Raw genomic sequence first — 20,513 nt, forward strand, 5'->3', positions numbered from 1 at the left:
ACCTTGTGGCAGTGTTTTTTTAACAGTCATCCTTGATCTGCCCCTTTCTGCTTACAATATGAAAGGACACTGCACACTCATTCTTTCATCTTTCTCTTAAAGCCAAAATTCCGTGGCTTTCTTCAAAGCAGACTAAATGTCTCACAATTTATTTTTATTCCTGCCTCTTAATTTCACTGAATGCCGTTTTGTTTTGCCTCCCCCTCCACCTTTTTTTTTTAAGTGCAGCTGGATGGAATTTAATAAAGCAGTCCAGGAAGTGTGGAATATCACAAATTTATGCAGGCATACACATTTAAATACTGTGTAAATGCTGTATGCTTACATAGAAAAACACGGGCATTTTTCACAGAACTTTCACAGAAGTTCCACAGAGAAGTTTTAATTATGAGGAACTGTGTTTCCCGATATTGGTAAAGCCAGGATGCCATAAAAAGAGCTTAAAATTTCTGCAGTTACATTGCACAGGAAAGGAAAAGACTGCTGCACATGCCTTCATAAGGGATGTAATGCTCCTTCACCTTACACATGGAGAAACCAAAGTGTGGTAAAATATAATCAGGAGTTGAAAAAATATTAATTTCCAGTGCTGCACACCACTAGAATATTTCACCCTCTGACAGAATATTATAAATCTATAAATGCTGAAAGACATCCAACAGCTACAGAACATATACACCTAGGAAAAAAAATCTAAACTGTGCACAAAGCTGCAGCCTAAAGTCATGGTCATAAACACACACTGGGGTATCTGAATTTACAAGTCTCCCCCTTAGCAAATACCTTCCCGGTCAGAGTCCACGGCTGAGGTCAAAGAATTAAGTGAATAGAGAGGCTTCCAACACCAATTATTCCAGATCTACCAAGACAACTCAATCCTTCATTGATTCAACACAAATTTCCCCAAATTCCTTAGGCAAGGAGAGCCATTTGGAGTACCAAATGGGGAAACTTCTGTCATCTCTGGATTAAGAGGGTACAAGAGTCCCTACAAAAAAACCCCACACCAAAACAATGAAAAAGGTTGAAGTTTCAGACCAATACTATTTGATTTCGGTTAGCCCAATGATACTCTGCAACAGACCTGAACTTTTAAATGCATGAAAAATAATATATTTTACTATAGTAGCAATAATAATAATAATAACAATACGGAGTTTGCCATAACTAAAGGCAGAATCAGCTGTAAGACTAACCACAATAGCAAAACATGTAGAGAAAGCAAGCACAGCAAACACAAAGCTCCAAGCAAAAATAAACAATCAAGGGAGATTTTATCCCACTGAGTTTTATATTCTTGCCTACACACTCTCTATAACAAAATACAAAAATACAAAATTTGTATACTTTATACGTGTAAGTACATGCATTCCAGTTTTTTATTAAAAGTATTCCAAACCTATGTGATATGCCACCAATTTTCCTTTCCTAACCAACAAAAGTTAATAAATCCAAATGGTCAAAAGGGCAAGAGCTTGAGGAGAAAATTATTCATTGTATTAGCTTTTACAATTTACATGATCTTTCATACAGGAGGAAGGATGCAACAAACCACAACTAACTAAACTCTCTCTGTGTTGTACCATGTGTGCAATAGTTTGTAATCAGTTAAATGGATACAAACCTTTACAGCCCGATTCCGTATCTTCCTGGGGGATCCAGCAAAAGGAACATCCACAGTCTGTCTCTCATCAGATGGTTTAACTGTGAGCCTTTCTGCAGGAGTATGTGGTCTCCGTGGGAGAAAGCTTTTTGGAGGTCCAGGCGGAGGAATATCAGATGGAGAGGGCGGAACAGATATTGATCGTGGAACATCTAATGAACTTTTTGACTTAGCACGATCAATGAAGTCTGAAGAACCTACATAAAGTGGGGCTGTGGGGCTGCCATGTTTGAACTGCTGTCTCTGCTGCCACTCATAGAGCTGCCAAACAGTTCCATCCTTATTTGCTTTCCTTTCCTCCTGGGACATCTTCAAGTGGCTTACACGATCTTGTGCATATTTGTAGTCACTCGGCAAATTGCGGTTTGGTGGTGGTGAGCTCCCTGAAGGCTGCCTGGTATTCTTTGGCAAAGTGTGATAGTTTTCAGGAAAAGGAGGATTGGGACCCTGACGTGCAAGAGTCTGATCAGAAGTGAGGCTGTAAAAAAAAAAAGGGAAGAAAAGGGTAAATTTTAGCATACATTGAAGAGTGGGAGTGACTAATAAAAAAACACCTCTAATGACATAAGCATAGGAGCTACAAGACATATAACAGAATTTACAGAAATATTAACAAAGCAACATTAATGACATCTGTCCTGCACATAAACACTGCACTGTATAAACACAGGATTTTAGTTTAGTCTTTAACTTAGGATGAACTACTAGAAACAAACTTAAGGGACGGCAGCATTATATACTTAGACTAAAAAGAAAGTCAAGAACATGAAGAAAGGAATTATTGTCATGTTTAACGAGTGAGTCTGTAAATTAAAACACTCCTTTTCACAGAAAGTGTGCTCACCACTAGGTGGTGCAGTTTACGAAAGCAAATGCATGTTCAGTGTAAATATCTTTAAAAGCAGTAAGAAATCTCACCAATCCCAGAGTATCTCAGATAGTTTTTGTTCATGTGAATGAAGCAAAAAGAAAGAAAATGGCAGGGAACTTCTCAAAGTCCCCAGGTCCGTATGACTGACTTTCACCTAATGCTACTGGCTCAAATGTCTTGAGCAACATGAGGCATTTTACAAGAAAGGTCATTGACAAAATGTCAAGAGGCATTACATCCTGGCTTTAGTACTGCACTCATAAAATACTTAAACTGTAGAAAATAGATATTTTAGAAGGTAATGTTAAAACAGAATTCCAGAAGTTTTGACAAAGTCTAGTTAGCTCCCTCTCCTGCTTTGAAGTCAAAATCTTTCCGTAGCCTCATGCGTAAGAGCCTGCCTGCCTAATTTCTGACTCTTCAGTCAAACATCTGGGGGTTTTGTACTTGCAGTCATTTGCCCATTGATTCAGAATCTCCAAACAGGAAACCATTCTGCTAGGCTTGCTACAAAGCATCAACACAAAACAAACAAACAAACAAACAAAAACCACCCAACCCAGCACAAAACTACACAAACAAAGAAACTCCAAGTATGTTTTCATTTTCATCACTTCACTCAATAAGTTCCACTCTCTGCATGAGAGGGAGACCTCATGGTTTGGAAAATGCAGGAATTCCACATGAAAGAAAGGGCAGGATGGAAAAGAATATCTTTGTTCAGCATCCAAGAATAACACAAGCAAGAAGGAAAGAACTGCTACCAGTAACTGCTGCTCAGTAGTTGCCACCATCTCTTTTTACTTGCAGGATTTGGCACAGCTGGGCTGTCTTGAAATACAGATACTCTTAAGAGGATACATAATTCCTCATGCCAGCAAGCAAAAAAACTGTCCTGGAGGATTACAAATCTGTAAAAGCTCTGCTCTCTCATACCACAGAACCTTGATGTTACCTCAAATTTCACAGTGAAGATTAAAGCAGGCAGATAGTATGAACACAGACAACTCAAAGATCAGCATATAGTGGTCGTGAAACCTCTTTTAATTCTCTAAATCATTGCATCATGTGTACTTTGAATGTCCCGTACTTTGCTGCCATTTTTTTCCACAGGAAAATAATGTGGTAGAAAGTTGGTAGAAATGTATTTTCTCTGATAGCAATAAGAACTGAGAATGCTTGGAGTGGATAATGCTTCAAAAGGACATCTGAGGCAGGCATGAAGCTAAGACAGATTCCTTTGGTGATTTCTCAGTGGAAAAATTTGGGGAGGGGGGGAACTTGACCACTCCTATACTCCAATCTAGTGGAGACCTCATGAAGGCATAAGCAAACTATCGAATGTTGCAAACCATCTGTGCGTGTTTATTTTCTAACTGGACATGAAAAGGTAGAGCATGGAGATCAGCTGGAATTGGCAGCAGCCAGTGAAGTCACCAGGGCTGGCAGCTTTAGGAGCAAAACCAGCCTGAAAACAAAGACCATGTGAGTTTTGCTGCAGGCAAGGGGAATCATGCCTTCCTTCTAGAAAAGAACGAATTTGAGAAGAACCAAAAACTGTTACTTTGAAAGCAGTACATGGAGCAGCTGATATGAGCCATTTTCATGCAAAACTTCAGCCTGCTATAAAAAAAGAACAAAGTTGAATGTGTGTAACATTGCACAGGCAAAGTCATATTCAGAGCTGAACTTTGGAGGCAACTGCCTACATACAGGCACACTGTGTTTTCTCAGTATCTGAAGTAGGGAGAAACCTCAAGCTGAGGATGACAGGCTTTAAGCTGGTGGCATCTCTACCACACAAGGCTTGAGATGCTTAAGATAATTTGCATCACATAAAAATAGGCACTGAGACACACCAATTTCTAGATGAAGAACAATGTCCCAAATGACTCAAATTAATCCCCAATGGACTGTGGACTACTGCTTTCTCAGAGACTAAGAGTAAATGTGAGCAAAAGCAGCTGTTCTTGAGAATCTGCCTCATTTGAATGAAGAGGTATAGAGAATATAAAAAGGAAAGCAGACATTAAAGAGTGAATAAATGGCCTGATGTCATATTATATGATTATTGGCCATGAAAATCATTCAGAGTCTGCCATGGGAAACAACCACACAGAAGATATTGTAAAAAGAGAAGACAGATGTTCAAAAGGCAACAAGTACTATTATTAAAAACACTGTGCCCATTCATGGGAATGCACAAAAGCTAACAAAGACAAGTAATGTTTCTTCCTTAAGCAAATCAGGAAAGAACGGAAAGTTCTGCATAACAAGGAAGGTTTTAACACTATTTGCAAGGAAGGAAATATCTCAACATGAGTAGTTGTGGGGAAATATTAAGCTTAATTGGATTTATATATTTTTAAAATGCAAATAAACTGTTAGAAATAACAAATTCTTCATAATTATGCATTGACTAAGTTTATGCAGGCACTGGAACCAGATCAAAACCTAACAATTTCTGAACAGCTGACATTTGATGGTCCTGACCTTGACCTTTAATTGCTTAAACCCAAAATCTCCTAAAAGCCTCCTTTCAAACCCTCTTCCAGTTCCTCAGCTCTCTCTGAAAAGCTGGCATGAATCTTACCAAAGCAGATATTCCCATCTGCTGAGAGCAGAGTGGGATTAGATGGCTACACTGGATGTCACTGGAGCGCAGTGCAGAGTTCACTTGGAGAGGTGGATCTCCAAAGTGACAGGTAACATTTACAACTCAGCAAAAGGAGTGCTTTATTAAAAGGGGAAGTAAAACATCTGTTTGAAAGATTTAAAGATCTATATAAAAGGTGCCATTCCTACAAGTAGTCATATGAGCAACTTCAGTATTTGTGTGAACCCTTTATCTGAAAGGGTTCTTTCTTGTCATAATCAACTCGCTGGCAAGCACTGCATCTGTACACACCTGGGCCAGAAAACAAATAAAATTGTACTCATTCTGTGTTCAAAAATTATCCAGCCTTCTGAATCCTCAGAGGTTCTCTATTTGTAACATTTCAGCTGGAATAACAGTCAACATGGAGCATTAAAAAATTAAGTGGTCTACTACCACTTACTAAAATCAAAATGGAATGTCAATCAAATTATCATCTCTAGCTTAAGATTTCTATACCATGCAATCAGGAACATATTTGACAACTAACATTCCACTTCTATCCTTCATTTAACTACACTGCAGCAACCTCAGCAGGCTGAAAGTGCCCTTTAAAAGATGGATCTTTTAGTCTTTGGGAAGGTAACATGCAATTTATTCTGAACACAGAGAATATAATGGCATTTGTCAGGAAAAGGCAAAGAAAACAAGGTCAACTGAGCCAAAATAGACATTTTTAGAGATATGTGTATGCAGAAATAGATCTAGATCTCTATATCTGGATACAGATATACATAGATATACACATACATCTATCTTTATTTTCACTGAACACTTAGCAGCTCCAGCTGAGGTAGCTGGTTTTATCTAGAACAAAGCCTGGCACCTGCAACAACACTATTTTAACACTGCACCTGATACACACCCCTAAAGTTAATTTACTGGAACGAGTAATTAGGAAGAAAATCATACTTATTTAGCTATCAGTCAAGCCTGTCACTGCCAGTACTTCTGATGTAAAAAACACCAACAGAAGCTTTTCAAGCATTAGCTCATTAGTTCAATCGTTTCCTGCATTATTTCAGGTAAATCTATGTGTGTAATAAGAACTAACTTACCAAGTACTTTTTTTCATTAAACTCATATTGTTTCGGGAAGCACTGATTGATATCCAAGCAAAAAAGATGGAAGTTAATTGACTCTAGCAGTCTAGATGCTAAATGATATCAAATAGTAAGAAAGCTTCTTCAAGGGTAATTTCAAAGATAAAAGAGTAGAAGAATGAACTTCCACACAAAATTAGCAAGCCTTAAACTTCTTACTGGCTCCAAATTGACAAATGCTAGCTTCAAAAACCATTTTAAAAACTCCCAAAACGTTTTCTCCCTCCTAAAAACCACATGCCAGTGTCTCTTGTTTGTTTATACTATAATTAGATTTGAGCAGATTTATGAAACACTAATTCAGTAGATTAAGCATATTTGAAAAATCCTCACAAGTAGCATCAAGCCCAACTGTTTTTCCTGCCACTTGACACAAGGTGACGTTCTGAACAGACGCACATATTCATCACTTCATTTTTCCAACTGGTACTTAATCTGACTGCAGACTTTGAAAGAAAAACAATTACAACATTTTCAAACTACAAAAGCATTCCAGTGCAGATTCCACCCATTGGTGCAATTTATATAGTTTATAGGGACTGAAAATGGAAAGGAGAATCCTGGAGACCATACCAGGACCTCTTCATTAACCAAATGAATATATGGAGACCTTTCAATATGTGATACACACACTGTGAATCTGAGTGCAGTGATCTGACACAGAGGAGTGAATGGATGTTTGGAACAGCAGCAGAAGGGAAAAGGAAAGTAATCAGCATTCTTTACTTTTTAAAGTGGAAAACAAACAATTATCTGTAATTTATATTGTGTGGTTGTTTATGAATAAGAGGTAACTGAGGGTTGCACTTCACTTTCCGGCTCTTCAAAATTTAAGCAAATTTTAAGAAGTTTTAAGCATCCACAGTGATTAAAAGAAGGAAAATAAAACAGCATGCTAATCTCACTTACTCTGTTTGCAGTACTGTGACAACATTAAAGGGATTTGATTAGCCAATCCCATATTGGCTTTCCCGTGAGATAGATCCCTGAAAAATACCATTCTGCACTGAAGGAAAAAGTAAGTTTTCTTATACATTGTCTCCGTAAAATATTGCTCTGATTTGCACCAAAGGTATTACTAACACACATTTTCCTTTCATTTACGAAAATGTCACTTGGCAATCTAGCTAAAGATGGGCCTATTACTAACCTTTTTGTATCTCCTTTCTGGACTTTTACCCAGTGCTCCACTTGAGCCATGTTACTTTTTCTTTGAAACTGCTTATCTGGATTTGTTCTGGGAACAAACCCTCTTTTATACGAGCCAGTACCATTCTGCTCCACTAGGCCAGCACTCAGTGAACTAGGAAGCGTTCCATTCTTCTCAGCTGGCTGAGGCTGAGCTACTTGGGACCACGATGCATTCGTTAAGTCTGGAAATAATGAATCAGCTTCTGTTAACGCATGCTTAGCCTTGCCCTTTTTGGTTTCCAGAGTTTCTTTTCTGTGGATGTAACGCTCCTCCTCCTCCTTTTCTCTTCTTATCTCTTCACGCTTATCATATCCAAGCATTTCAGCTGATTTCTGATAACCTTCTTTTGTGTCTGTAATCTCTGCCTTCACACACTCTTTGCAGGCATCCACATGATTGACTTGGGGAACAGCTTGCTGATCCACTTTTTCAGTTTCTCTGAAAAGAAAATGCATGTCAGTAATGAACATTGCTTAATTGTGGAAAGCTGGTGTGGCCTTGTTGCTCTTTTAGAAAGGATACCTACAAAATCACTGTCTGCAGACCGTGATAAATTTGGCATGTTAAAACAAATATGCTCAAATAAACTCAGTTGTCATCCCAGTTAGACAAAAGTTACATTTACTGTGCTGTCAAGGAAGCAGAAATTATTTATACACATCTGTAAAAATGACCAAAAATACTAGTATTGTATGAAAGAAGTGTTCAACATAATGTTATGTACAAAAAGCTGTAAGTAAAAAAAATCTTCCTATCCTAGGAAACACTGAAAGCCAAAAAACCAAAACTAAGCTGCCAACTGCTCATGGAAAAATATAGAAAGAGTCTTTCATATCTTTGTAGCTGCCTCAGGGACTAGACATTTCTGGCCAAGAGAACACAGCAATATCTACATTTGAGTCAGTACTATTGCCCAGGGAATTTCCATCGGGGAGCTATTCCTTAAAAAAAATAATTGCTCCATGCTGCAGTGCACATTAGTTTACTTATTTACCTTACTGCCTAAAAAATAACAGAAATCTTGATATTAAACTTTGAACAAGCTATAAAATGTCTGAGGATTCTAAAAGTTTCAGGTTGCTTTTGACACATTACATACTTCAGCTGCAATTTTCTTCATCTCCTCATAACAATAAGCTTCTCAACAACATTTTTTTCTCTCACAATGTAAGGGGTTATCACTGATCTCAGGGAAGCACCTCATCTCTGAAACTAAGTTCAGCTTCTTTAGAGCTTTATGGAAAGCAAAGTCTGAGTAAGTGCCATGACAAAATTGTTTTCACTTCAGTCTAATTAGAAATGAATAGCCTACTTAGGAGGAAGGACACTGGATCAATACTTCCAATGTGCCAGGCTTCCCCCAATTTTTCTTTCAATTATTCCTGTCTTTATAAAGAAGATAAAGAAGAAAGAAACAGGTACCAGCTTGTTTCTTGGAATTTAAATTAAATGTAGAAAGCCTTAACACAAATAGGATGTAAAGCTCTGGAAGAGATGTTGATCCTTCGCTTATATTTGATTGGCCAACAGAGAGCAGCAGTGTCAGATACTCTGAGAAACTGCACCATAACATTTCAAGCCTCACAGCCACAATGGTTAAAGCAGGGTTGTCTCTGAACAGTCTTCCTTCACATGGAGGTGTAGGGAAAGAGTCACATTCCAACGCCAAAACATCAAGAAGGCTACATCAATTTAAAGAAAAGGAAAAAACTGGAAGCACATTTTGGCACAGCTGAATTTGTTCATAATCAGTTCATACCTGCATAAATTAGTTGACATCCATTAACTCTGTGCACTTATGATTTACCCATCTTTAGCATTCTTTACCCCTTAACAGCACTTCAATCCTAGTTCTAAACACTCATTTGAAACAACTCATTAAACTTCTGTTCTTTCTCTTTTACCTCTTTCTCCCAAAGGCTGCCAATTGGCTGCTGCAAGTGTATGAATGTGCCCACAGAAACTGGAACTTCTTACCTGAAATTCCCTAAAATATTATACACAGAGAGAAATTAATCCAGGTCACTAAATGTGGGCACACAATTTGCATGCATACACAAATACTGAACACCAGGTTCTCTTAATTAATATCAGTTAACTGATTTGCAACCGAATGCAAACAGAAAACAATTATTTCTTTAAAATGTGAAAGAGTTTTATGCAAATATTTACAAACAGCAGCGTCGAATAACCACCAAGGGCGTGATTTATGTAAGATACATTAAATTTATTTTGAATGTTTCTGAGTGGAACTTGCCTCTTCAGTGAGGAACGTGTCTGCATGAGAGCAGCCTGATTCATAGCCCGGATCCAGGCGTTCATGTCCTCCTGGGTGTCAGCACTGAAGTAGTACGTCCGCATCCCTGTGTGCTCTGCCTGAGAGCCAATGACAGAATTCTTGTTATAAATATATGCCCTCATACCTGTGTGAACAGCCTGGAAGGAAAAAGAAGAAATAGAAGTTAGACAGCTCTTCCACTTTTTCCTAGAAAAAATGTACTTAAAAACAACTTTCCAGATTCCTTGACTGTTTCTTGAATTTGGTGTAAATTATCTACCACAATAAGTGCAGCAGACTCAAAAGGCACTCCAATTTTTACTGAAATTCCTCTACCTATTTGTAGAACTATTAAGCTGAAAGTCCAGTGCTTCTGATTTTCACAGTAGGAAATTTCAGCCTTTCATTTTCTTTTAATTGATATATTTAATTTGCCATAAATACTGTACTAAACAAATAGAAGAAATCCCTATACTAAACAAATTTAAGAAATTCTCAATGAGACGTGCATCAGCAAGTCAATTTTCCCAGCTCATTTAATAAAGAAATCTATTCAGACAAAACAGAGACAAAAATCTTACAGTATAAGCAATTGAACTGCTTATTTAAGAATCAATTATAATGCATGTTAAGATCTTTTGGTTAAAGCATGCACTTGAACACATATTAGCTGCAAAGTCACAAGACTTACTGATAAAAGTTAGTAATACTGATGGAATTATCACAGCACATAAAATAATGACGATTATCTCTGCACACCAAAATACTCCATTAAATTCCACTGCAAACTAGAGGTACTGGGCAATTCCTCTATAAATATATTCAGTATTCAAATGGATTCAATATGGAATATCTTTGTAACTCTAGGCTAGTTGAATTTAATCAAATCTCACCCACATTTGAATTAACAACAGTATAAATATTACCAAATGATATAAGTCCTGATACACTTCAGATTAGTAGAGAGAGATTCATCTCCTTACTTTCCAAAAAAATTGAAGACAGTATACCCTGCTTGGAAGCTCTTGTAATGATATTAAAATCAAATTAGTAATTTAAACTTTATTTTTATAAAACTAAGCCTGCTATCACACACAAAAACTAATAGCATTACATACTGCTGACACAGGGTTTTTTAAAAAGATAAAAATATTACATCCAATTTTTGATTTGCTTACATCTGTTTTTAAAGGGTAAATGTATTTTGCAAATCCTGCCTAAATAATTGTTCTTTTTATATTGTGTGAAATCTTCTCCCCCTCATTATTCTAAATCAAATTTTAAAAAATGATTGTAGAGACAATCACAGATGGCTTCAGAAACACAACAATAGTTTTGACAAAACCCAGGCTACTTAATCCAGTGCAGCCTTCCCTAAACATTATAACTTCAGTTGTTTACCCTGAAACTCCCAAATTACCATAACCTTAGAGACTTCTATCAACAACTCCAAAGAGCAAAATATGTGCTTGCTATTACAGTGCTTTTAAATAAGTTCTGCGCAGAATTTACTCCCTTCCTATGGCAGGCTGTTCTCCCAAATGTGTGAAACATGGCCCTTCCCTTCTGCGCCTCAAGCACGGATGCCTGAGTTTGTTTTGAAAACTGGAGACTGAAGTAGAACAGCCAGCTAGAAAAAGGAGGAGGAGGAGAAGGAAGAGAAGGAAAAGGTTACATAAAGAAGTCAAGACTCTCCTGCTGGAAAGAGTCTCCACTTCCCAACAGTATTGGTGAAAAGGGAATGAATGCAAGGTGGTTTCTTCTCAATTCCCACCCTTAACTGCCTACCTGAACACAGGAAAACAGGACTTACACACGTTAAACAATAGCTCTGATCAATCACGTATTTAGGAATGAAAGAACTTTGTTCATGTTTGCCTGGTTGAGTTCTTTGCTTTTTCTTTGTTGTTATTGGGGGTTGTCTTTTTTTCTCCATTTTTAGAACACTAGAATGCTCAAAGCAAGTATGATTTAGAAGCATTAATTCACTACAATTTATGATTGCCATCCAGGGTATGAAGAGAAGAAAAACTGGCAGCTCCAGATATAAAGGAGAATGGTCGTTTTAAAGTGAGACCACACATTACGTAGTATGACTACAGAGGAGTTCCTTCATGGAGCAGGCTGAGCCCACAGAAGGTGTTAAAATTCAGAAGTGAACTGATTCCTGCAGCAAAGCAGACTATGCATGTCCCACTGCAGATGATACAGCAGGAGCCGACCATTCACTGGTTTTACACTTGCTTTAAAAACTCAAAATTTTCGTAACTATCTGCAGAGCCTGCATACCACACCAAGAAATGGATTTAACAGCTGTCTTAATTGATCTGTACACCCTGATCAACATAACCCACTTGTGGTTTAGGTTTTCCTTTCAACAGAGCTGCAAGCACTGCCTAAGAGGCTGTAGGTGAAAACAGTATCAAAATGTAAACTGTGCTGCACCACTCTCCCTTGGGAGACTGAAGCTCTCACAGCCGTAAACATCCCCGGCTTCAGAAGGGATAACAGAGATGGTGTGCGATTATCAACAACCACAAGATCCTGAAGTTTGCAATACATAACACTGGTCAAGGTAAAATTCCAATTGATTTCAGTTATTTATTAGTAGTGTGGTTTATATGCAAGAAAGCCACCTCGTGCCAATGTCCTGCAGCTGTCCCTGCTGGCAGACAGAAGCTAGCAGGACTTTTGGGTTGGGAATTTTTTTTAAAGCCAAAGCTATTAGGATGGCTACAGCATACTAAAAAGCCTAAAACACAGCACATGCCCACATGTACACCATACACACAACAGGGAAAAAATAATATTGGTACCTATTCATGCATTCAGACTCCTTAATGTGGATAGATTGAGAAGAAAAGCAGTCTCTCTCCCATAGTGCACAGTAGGAGAAATGGACAGTAAACCCCAAGAGCATATCAACAGGACAAGACAAGGACAAAAAATTAAACAAGTTAAAATCATTAAAAGATTCATGTTTAAAAAAAAAAACTTAACAAAAGACTGTACTAAAAGTAACTAATGCCTACAGCTGTTCACATCCACTTGTTCAAAATACCTAGGGGAAAAGAAGCCACCATTCATAGAACAAAGGGATGAGGAAAGGAACAGTTTTCTAATAACTGTAATCTTTTAAAGCTAGTTCTGTCAATGAGCTATAATATACAGAAATTTCCTCCTTCTCCTTAATTTTGATATTTATGAACCATTTCTGAGCAAAAACTGAACTATTACTCTGAGCCTTCAATACAAACTCAACAACAGCCCACTATGATCTAACTCATCTTTCACCCTTAAATAATACTGAGCTTTTTAAGGATTTCTAGAAGCTTGAACCCTCCCCTCCTGCAAATTTGAAAACAACACCTCTCAAATTTAAAACATTTGGCATTTCTTCACCTGGCTCCTCAGACCCAGAGCAATATGGGAGCCCAAGGAAGCAACACTGGTTCAGAGAACATAATGGAACAAACTACATCAAATTTTTGGTAGGAAAACCAGTGAGATCAAAGAAACAGATAAGAAGTTTGCCCTGGTCTCAGCAGGTCTAAGCAACGAACAAATACTTCCATTTGTAAGTAAATTAAAAATAATTTTCATGTTTGAGGACAACAAGGCCTCCAAAGAGACTGTGATGACATGAACCTTCTTAAACTGGTATTACTCCTGTTTAAAACTACTGTATTACTACAAAGTACAGTCAGCTCTTTCTTAATCACAGGAAGTATTTCCAGCTATATACACTAATGTTGTGCAAGCCTTTTCACATTAAAGTCTAAACACTGAATTTGTGCTCACTCATACTGGTACCAACAAAAACTTATTATTTTAAAATGCAGCAATTAGATTAACTAAATATGTTTAGGATGTGAGCTGCTGAACTAAATATGCAGTAAGGATCCCGAGTTCTAAGCTCACACACAGCTTAGTAACAGTGGCTTTCAGCTGGTCACAGCACTTTGCTTGGCACAAATAAAGGAAGTGAAAAGACTGTCAACTGTCGAAAATTGTATCAAGACAGATACTTAAAAGCACAGTTTCTAAACGAAAAAATTAAACTCCCATACTGTTACATTTCAAAGTAGGGGTTTGATGGCATTTCAAAAGCCTGTATGCAGCTCTGGAGGCCTATAATTGTTGAACACCCAAAGAGACACAAAAACTTAAGTTGGACCTCAGGAGGTGATGAAAGGAAAAGGATTTTGAGAATTCCTGCAGCACACATTTTAACAGTTTGCAGGATTTAACACAGACCCCAGTGAGCATGTATTTTACAAGCCTCCTTCTAACCAAATCATATGCAAAAAGCATCCACGTATTTGCTAAGCAGATTTCCTTCCTCTAGTTTTGCAAACACAAGAGTTGAATTTTTTTGCAGTTCTACTGTTTCGCTAGCTTCCAAACTCACTACCACTTCAAATGGGAGCCAACCCCTCTGTTGTAACAGAAGATTTGCAAGAATCTCAATAAAGAACAGGCCAAATGTAAAAAGTGTCATGGTGCATTCTCCCACTCATTCAGGTCTTAAATGCAAAAAAAGTCTTCTCTTTGTTTTGGGCTTAATCTGCCCGTGTGTTCTATTTCTGGCTGCGCTACGCTGCGAGACAGAACGTCCATCTGTGCTCTGGGTCTCGAGGTGCTCTGAAGAGATGAGATAAAGGTAATGGCTGCTGAGTGATGGAATGCCAGCACGGGCATGCTCCTGCTGCGGGGTGCCCACAGCCGACTCCGTGACCACTGAACATCAATGTTGGACAGGCTCCATACCACAGCAACTGTACAAAATCCTCCTACTGCCCTCGGAGCTAGGTCCAAATAATACCAAACTGCAGCATCCAGCCTGCAGTCAATCATCAAACACCTAAAGCAGAGTTAAAACTGGCCTGACAAACTGATATATGTAATGTCAGTTTTTTTACAGAAATTTCTAGCATAAACTTTCTTTTGCTATCAACACCCTATTTCTATCTATATCAACCTTTCAGTAATGATCCTGTGTTGAAAGTCTTGGCTTTCTGGCTCATAATATTTTCAGAAAAAGACTCAGATTGAGTACCTGGTAGAGCTCATATAGATATCACACCCTAAAAGGAACAGGGGAAGTCTGCATTTGCTTCTGGAAAGGTTTAACCATGATTACACCATGGATTCTTCTCCCTTGGCCAGTGGTGACTCAAGAGCATGTGTGTAAACACTTTTGAATAAAATAAAAAGCAGAGAAGCCTAGAAGAGTACATTGAGTTCCCCTCTTTCAGTACATGCTTCCACCTAGGAAAAGGCTCTAGAAAAAGAGGGCTTTATGAATCACACTCAGTAAACACTAGGGGTGGAAAGATTTTCTTAAACAAAGACTTCTTTGTAGCTTTATCCTGATATCTCATGTTCAATGCATTTGAAAAAGTACAATAAACATTTCCACAAAGTGCATTGGGTCTTTTTTAAACACATTTCCCAAGTTAATATTTGTTCAATAAATTTCAAACCAGAATCCACTTGAACATAGAACTGAAAGTAATAAAAGGCAGTCTTAATTTTAAAATACCTCAAAAAATCAAAATGCAAGAGAAAATCAGAAGTTCTGCATAATTTCAGCACAGAAAATATTTAAATAAAGATTTCCAGATCTCCTAAAGGATGCCTGATTGAAATCTGATCTGTACATTACTTTTAAAGTAAATAACTCATTTGCTTGATAGAAAAACAAGTTCTGCTCTGACTTTAAATCTGCCACAGGGACAGAAGTTTCTAAACTTTGCTTAAGTGCTGCAGTTTAGACAATCATTTGGAGTCAGGCTTCTGCACTATCAAGAAGTGTATGTTCTATTTCATATCCATGGGCTTTTATAACGAAGACTAGAATTGTAAATTATACAATTATATTTATTTTTAGAAAAAGAAAAAACACAAAACCACCCTCAAACTATATCAAACGAGTACTTTTTCCTTTAAAAATCCGTATTACTTAGGATGACTAAGTTGTCATTTTCTAACTGTGAGAACTGATTTGATTATTTTCTTTTTAAAAAAACCACAACAAAACAAAACAGACATCAGTCCATTATGAGATCAAGGACTCTATTATAAAGTAAATTAGACAACCTTTCTTCCAATTTGTAAACAGTACTGGAACAACTTGTCAATACTAATTTCTGATTTTAGAAACAGGCTCTTTACTCACAGACACTTCATCAAGCTCTAAGGACACTTACAAAGCAACAGACATGAATGTCAACTCATAAGCAAAAAAAAAGAAAAGCTATGTCACATTTGAACAGGCAGTCAATAAATTTGTCTGCTTTTAAAAACTAGTAACAAGTAAAATAGGAAAACAGATGATGTTCTTGTTTACAGCAGCAGCTTTTCTCATGCAAATAAACTATGATTAGCTGATAAGCTTTGCAAACAGTACCTTAAAAGAAAATTTGCGATTTATCCGATCTTCAGGTCCAACTGGAGATATTACATAACTAGGCAATGGTATGCTTCCCAGAACAGACTCTTCTCTGCTGTCTGTGGAATAAAAAACCAGAATTGAAATCCCTGCACTGTTCAGCGGGCTAGCAATACATTCTCCTCTAAGGACACAGAGAAAACAGGCATTAAGTAGAAAGAACAGTGGTTCAGACTAGACATAAGGAAAAGCATTTTCCCAAGGACAGAGCAGCAGGGGCACAGGTCAAAGAAGAAGCTGTGCTATCTCCATCCTTGGAGGTTTTCAACACCTCACTTGATTAATCCCTGAGCAACCTGGGCTGACTCCTTTCCTGACCCTGCTTTCACCAGGCAGTGGGATAGGACACTTCCTCAAGTCCTTTCTGACTCGAATTATTCACTTATGGCACAACACCAATAATAAGCGCAGAAAAATGTTTTATTTTTAAAGAAAAAAGATTTTTTTAAAGCAGTTGGGGTTTTTATTGAATTTTTTTTCTTTTTTGGGGTCTGGGTGGGTAGATGTTGCTTCTTAGGTTCAGCCAGAAGAATACAGTTCAAGAATAAAGCTTATTGTGCCAAATGAACTGTGACAGGCTGCATATCATGATGGATCTTCCATTTAGCACCATCCATCTAGGCTAATTGCTATAATTAGGAATCCTCTCTTACAGCTGGCTCCAAGTGATCAACAGCAGAAATGAAGCATCTAGAAATATGAATTCCAAGTCTGATATTCTGTAATGCTTTCCAAAAATTGTAGCACACAAAGTATTGAAGACTTGAAAATAACCTTATGTAATACCTAGTTTGGTCTAAGATCACACTTAACCTTTTTTTTTTTTTTGGAATTACTGGATTCAGAAGTTCTTACTCTTACTCTGTCCCTTGGATAAAAGCTGAACCAATGCCCTCATCTGGCCATAGTGCATTCTGAAAAAACTCAGATGTCCAAATGCAAGCAAGTAGGTACCACAACACAGACCAGAGATGGCATAAATCTTATTTATTGCAGTCAGATGTTCTGCAACATAAACCGTGGCATGCACCAAACATAAATTACATGAAAAAACATCATACAGCATCCTCTGCTTCCCCTACTCTGGCCTGGAATTTGCTGTGCATTTAAGATGTCTGGCCAAGCAAATGTTTCACTGTTCATCTCAGAACAGCTAACTTTATCTGAAGAGTTCAGCTAGTTCATGCATTCACTGTGGTTTGTGCAGGTGAACTGTTCAGACTAACTCAAAACAGCTGATACCTACTCACCTTTGTAGTAAAACAAGCAATAATCAGCAAGCACAAACCATCGTCTCTTCCATAATCGCATTCCAGAGCTATCCTGAAACACAAGAAATGTGATTTTCACTTAAGGAAAGTTAACAGATAGAATGCTGATCCAGTGAGTAGTTTTCCAGACGTTTACCTAAATATGATTGCTAATTGCAAAACAAATAGTTTATATCTCAGCAAAATATTATGTACTAAGAAAGATAAGAGGCAAAACATCCAGCTATAAAATAATGAGGGCAGAATATTCAAGCTGCTAATTTTCATTAAGTAATTAAACTCTCATCCCAAACAGCATTCAGATTAACCTTATACTCAACCAATGCTTATTTTATCTATACAGATTTATCTGCAAGGAATATATATATAAATTCCTTGGAATATATTTCCTTTCTAAGGAAACCAAGCGTGTTTCTGGACAGCACAAACTCCAAAAATATTGCCTGCAGTACAAAATGAAAATCACTACACAGCTGTGCATTTCAGGCAATGATATCCTATAATTCAATCACCATATGTTACCCATGCCTAAAATGTAATTTAATCAAATATTCCTCAGGAAATAAAACAGGACATATAATGTGCAAATTTTAATGAAGTATGATATAATATGCCTGTGGAGATAGATATAGATATATATAACCTTGTCAAAATGAGTAATATTTGCATTGAAATTAATTTCTGAAGCTTTTAAAATTGCCAGACTATAACCTAAGCAAGTACAGCTTCTTCAGCTCAGGTAGGCTTTGATGAGACCAGCAGCATAAAAAGCACCTTCAGGCTTTAAGGGCATACAAGCAGAGGTTAGAGGACAGAAGAAAATAGGATATACAACATTGCTCTAGCTATTGCCCTCCTCCTTTCCACAGTCAAATTCAGTAGGGAAGGACTTTCTTCCCTTCCCATTTTCATGCTACAAGGCTGGCAACACGTATTGTGTCTGAGTTCTGATTCTGTCCTGAGAACTAATGGACTTGGGTAGTGGATGTCAACAGAGCAGAGAGCAGAACAGAGCAGAATTATATCTCTGCACTCAGGAGGAAGCAGAGAGCTGGCAGCTACTTCACTTTCGTGTGCATGTAAAATCATAACTGTGAGCCTCAGATTTCTGCCTTCTACTACCCATCCCTAAACCTAGCTGCTGGATCTCTGGGGTGATAATCTGGGAGACACTGGCTGCCAAATTAGAAGCAGGGGAAGTATTCTCATACAACAAACAGCTTTATTTACTTATTATACTCAAGGATGTGTTTCTGTCAGCTTAAGAGTTCAAGATACAGCAGCTGCAGAATTCTGTACACTGGGTAAATTTCTATAATCCAGTCTTTGCTGGCTACTGGTCTTGGTGACAGCAATGTGTGGTGAATGGGTCCCAACTTCCCGTAATTTTCTCCCTCCTACTTCTAGAGAACAAAAGGCATATGGACTGGAATTAAGCCTTTGATCAGGGCAGAAGGGCATAAGCAAGCAGACAGAATAAGGCCTCCACAACCAGCCTCAGGCTGAGTGTGTTCTGAGGGAGTCCAAGATCAGCATGGCAACAAGCCAGCAGGATAAAACAGGGAAAATAACCAGATTTAGATAACAAAGCTATAGCCTTAACATTGAGCTGTGATGGTGATGTCCATTAATCAGTTTCCTTTTCTGAACCAAACCCATTCATAAACCTTGGTTTTCACACTTGCCAAGCATGAATTTCTCATTATGGAAGTCTGTGGAAGTACCCAACACTGCCCTGTGTGTCACCAACACTCGAGCTTCTGCTTTCTCAGTTCCTTGGAAGGCACTTGGTCTTCCTTGATGACTGCATTGAGGTATATGAACAGAAACAGGTGCTCACATGCATACCTGTTTGTGCAGCCAGCCTCTTACGATCACAGGAACATTGGGATTCCTCCTGATGGCTTGTTCCCTCTTTCCAAAGCTATGAACTTTGTTTCCAGTCTTCACAGCCTGTAAAGAAGTATAATGTAGCATGGCTTTTATATTTACTGAGATCCATTTCATATTACAAATAGTCTCACTGCAATAACTTATACTTCATTACACAGCAACAAAGTATTCATGGCATTTTCAAGGGCAAGTAAACAGGCAATGATATTTACAGCAGAGCAAAGTCAATCTTCCACTTTCATCAGGATGGTTTGCCAGCTTGTGCTGAACAGCAGCAGCATTGGTGTGTCAAGTCAGAAAGGCGGAACTGTGGAAATTTTAGTGTGCCTGGGAAGTATTTTTGAGAGCTGCATGCAAGCCTCCCTGCACAATACTGCACGAGTTTCTTACACACACAGGACTTTGAGCAGATAAATCCTACTCTTGCTCTTCTTTGTTTGTGCTTTGGAGGTCTTTCTGTTGGGGATTTTTTGGTGGATTTTAATTTCTCTTTCCTGTTTCAGTTCAAACAACATTGATAGCTTAATAAAATGCTTGGACTTTGGCCCTGCAAATGAAAGGAGAAGACAGTGACACTGCCAGGGAAGAGACCTAGATGGCAGTCAGTGGAAATCACAAGGACTAGGTAATGATTTGTGTCTTACTGAAACCTCAGTTTTGATTCACATGGGCTAAACTATTTCAAAAACAAGCAAGGCCCACCCACCTGTGAAAAAGCAAGAATCACTGGATGAGTAATTTGCCTGTTCTTTTCCAACCTCAGCCCAGTTTGCTCCACCAATTGCTTTAGGACAAACAACCCTTACAGTTGCTCCCAACCTCTCCAAGAAAAGAGCTGTCCAGATTCTTTCCTACAGTGTCTCCCTTTTTGATCTCTGAGCTTGTCAGGGTACAGATGCTCTGTGAGCTGCAAACAAACAGCAGCTCTAGAAACAAATATATTTATCACACACATGGGATAACATCAGAAAAATATCTTGGCATACTGCTCCTGCCAGTCAGGCAACATCTGGACTGAAAGACAGTATATATGAGTAAATAATTCTAGCAATGTATGATAACTTAAAATGGATTCTGTTGATTTTGAGGCCAAACTTTACCAATCTGCATTAAATTTCCTGTCTTAAAGAAG

At 38.0% G+C, this 20,513-nt stretch overlaps 1 protein-coding gene across 2 annotated transcripts in view; it reads right to left on the reverse strand.

Annotated features, from left to right (window-relative positions):
• The window catches only part of PLEKHA7 (pleckstrin homology domain containing A7), a gene marked incomplete at both ends in the record, with an annotated part of 151,020 nt that overhangs the window by 27,974 nt on the left and 102,533 nt on the right, over nucleotides 1-20,513 (reverse strand). For both annotated transcript variants that reach the window (XM_082284187.1, XM_082284186.1), the window contains 6 exons: nucleotides 1,625-2,141; nucleotides 7,444-7,923; nucleotides 9,743-9,921; nucleotides 16,176-16,276; nucleotides 17,468-17,540; nucleotides 19,337-19,441. In XM_082284187.1, the coding sequence (XP_082140313.1) occupies nucleotides 1,625-2,141; nucleotides 7,444-7,923; nucleotides 9,743-9,921; nucleotides 16,176-16,276; nucleotides 17,468-17,540; nucleotides 19,337-19,441 (1,455 nt within the window). The remainder of the gene's footprint in view (nucleotides 1-1,624; nucleotides 2,142-7,443; nucleotides 7,924-9,742; nucleotides 9,922-16,175; nucleotides 16,277-17,467; nucleotides 17,541-19,336; nucleotides 19,442-20,513) is intronic.

Source organism: Coloeus monedula (genome assembly GCF_965178545.1).
Source record: "Coloeus monedula genome assembly, chromosome: 6".
Classification (NCBI taxonomy): Eukaryota; Metazoa; Chordata; class Aves; order Passeriformes; family Corvidae; genus Coloeus; species Coloeus monedula.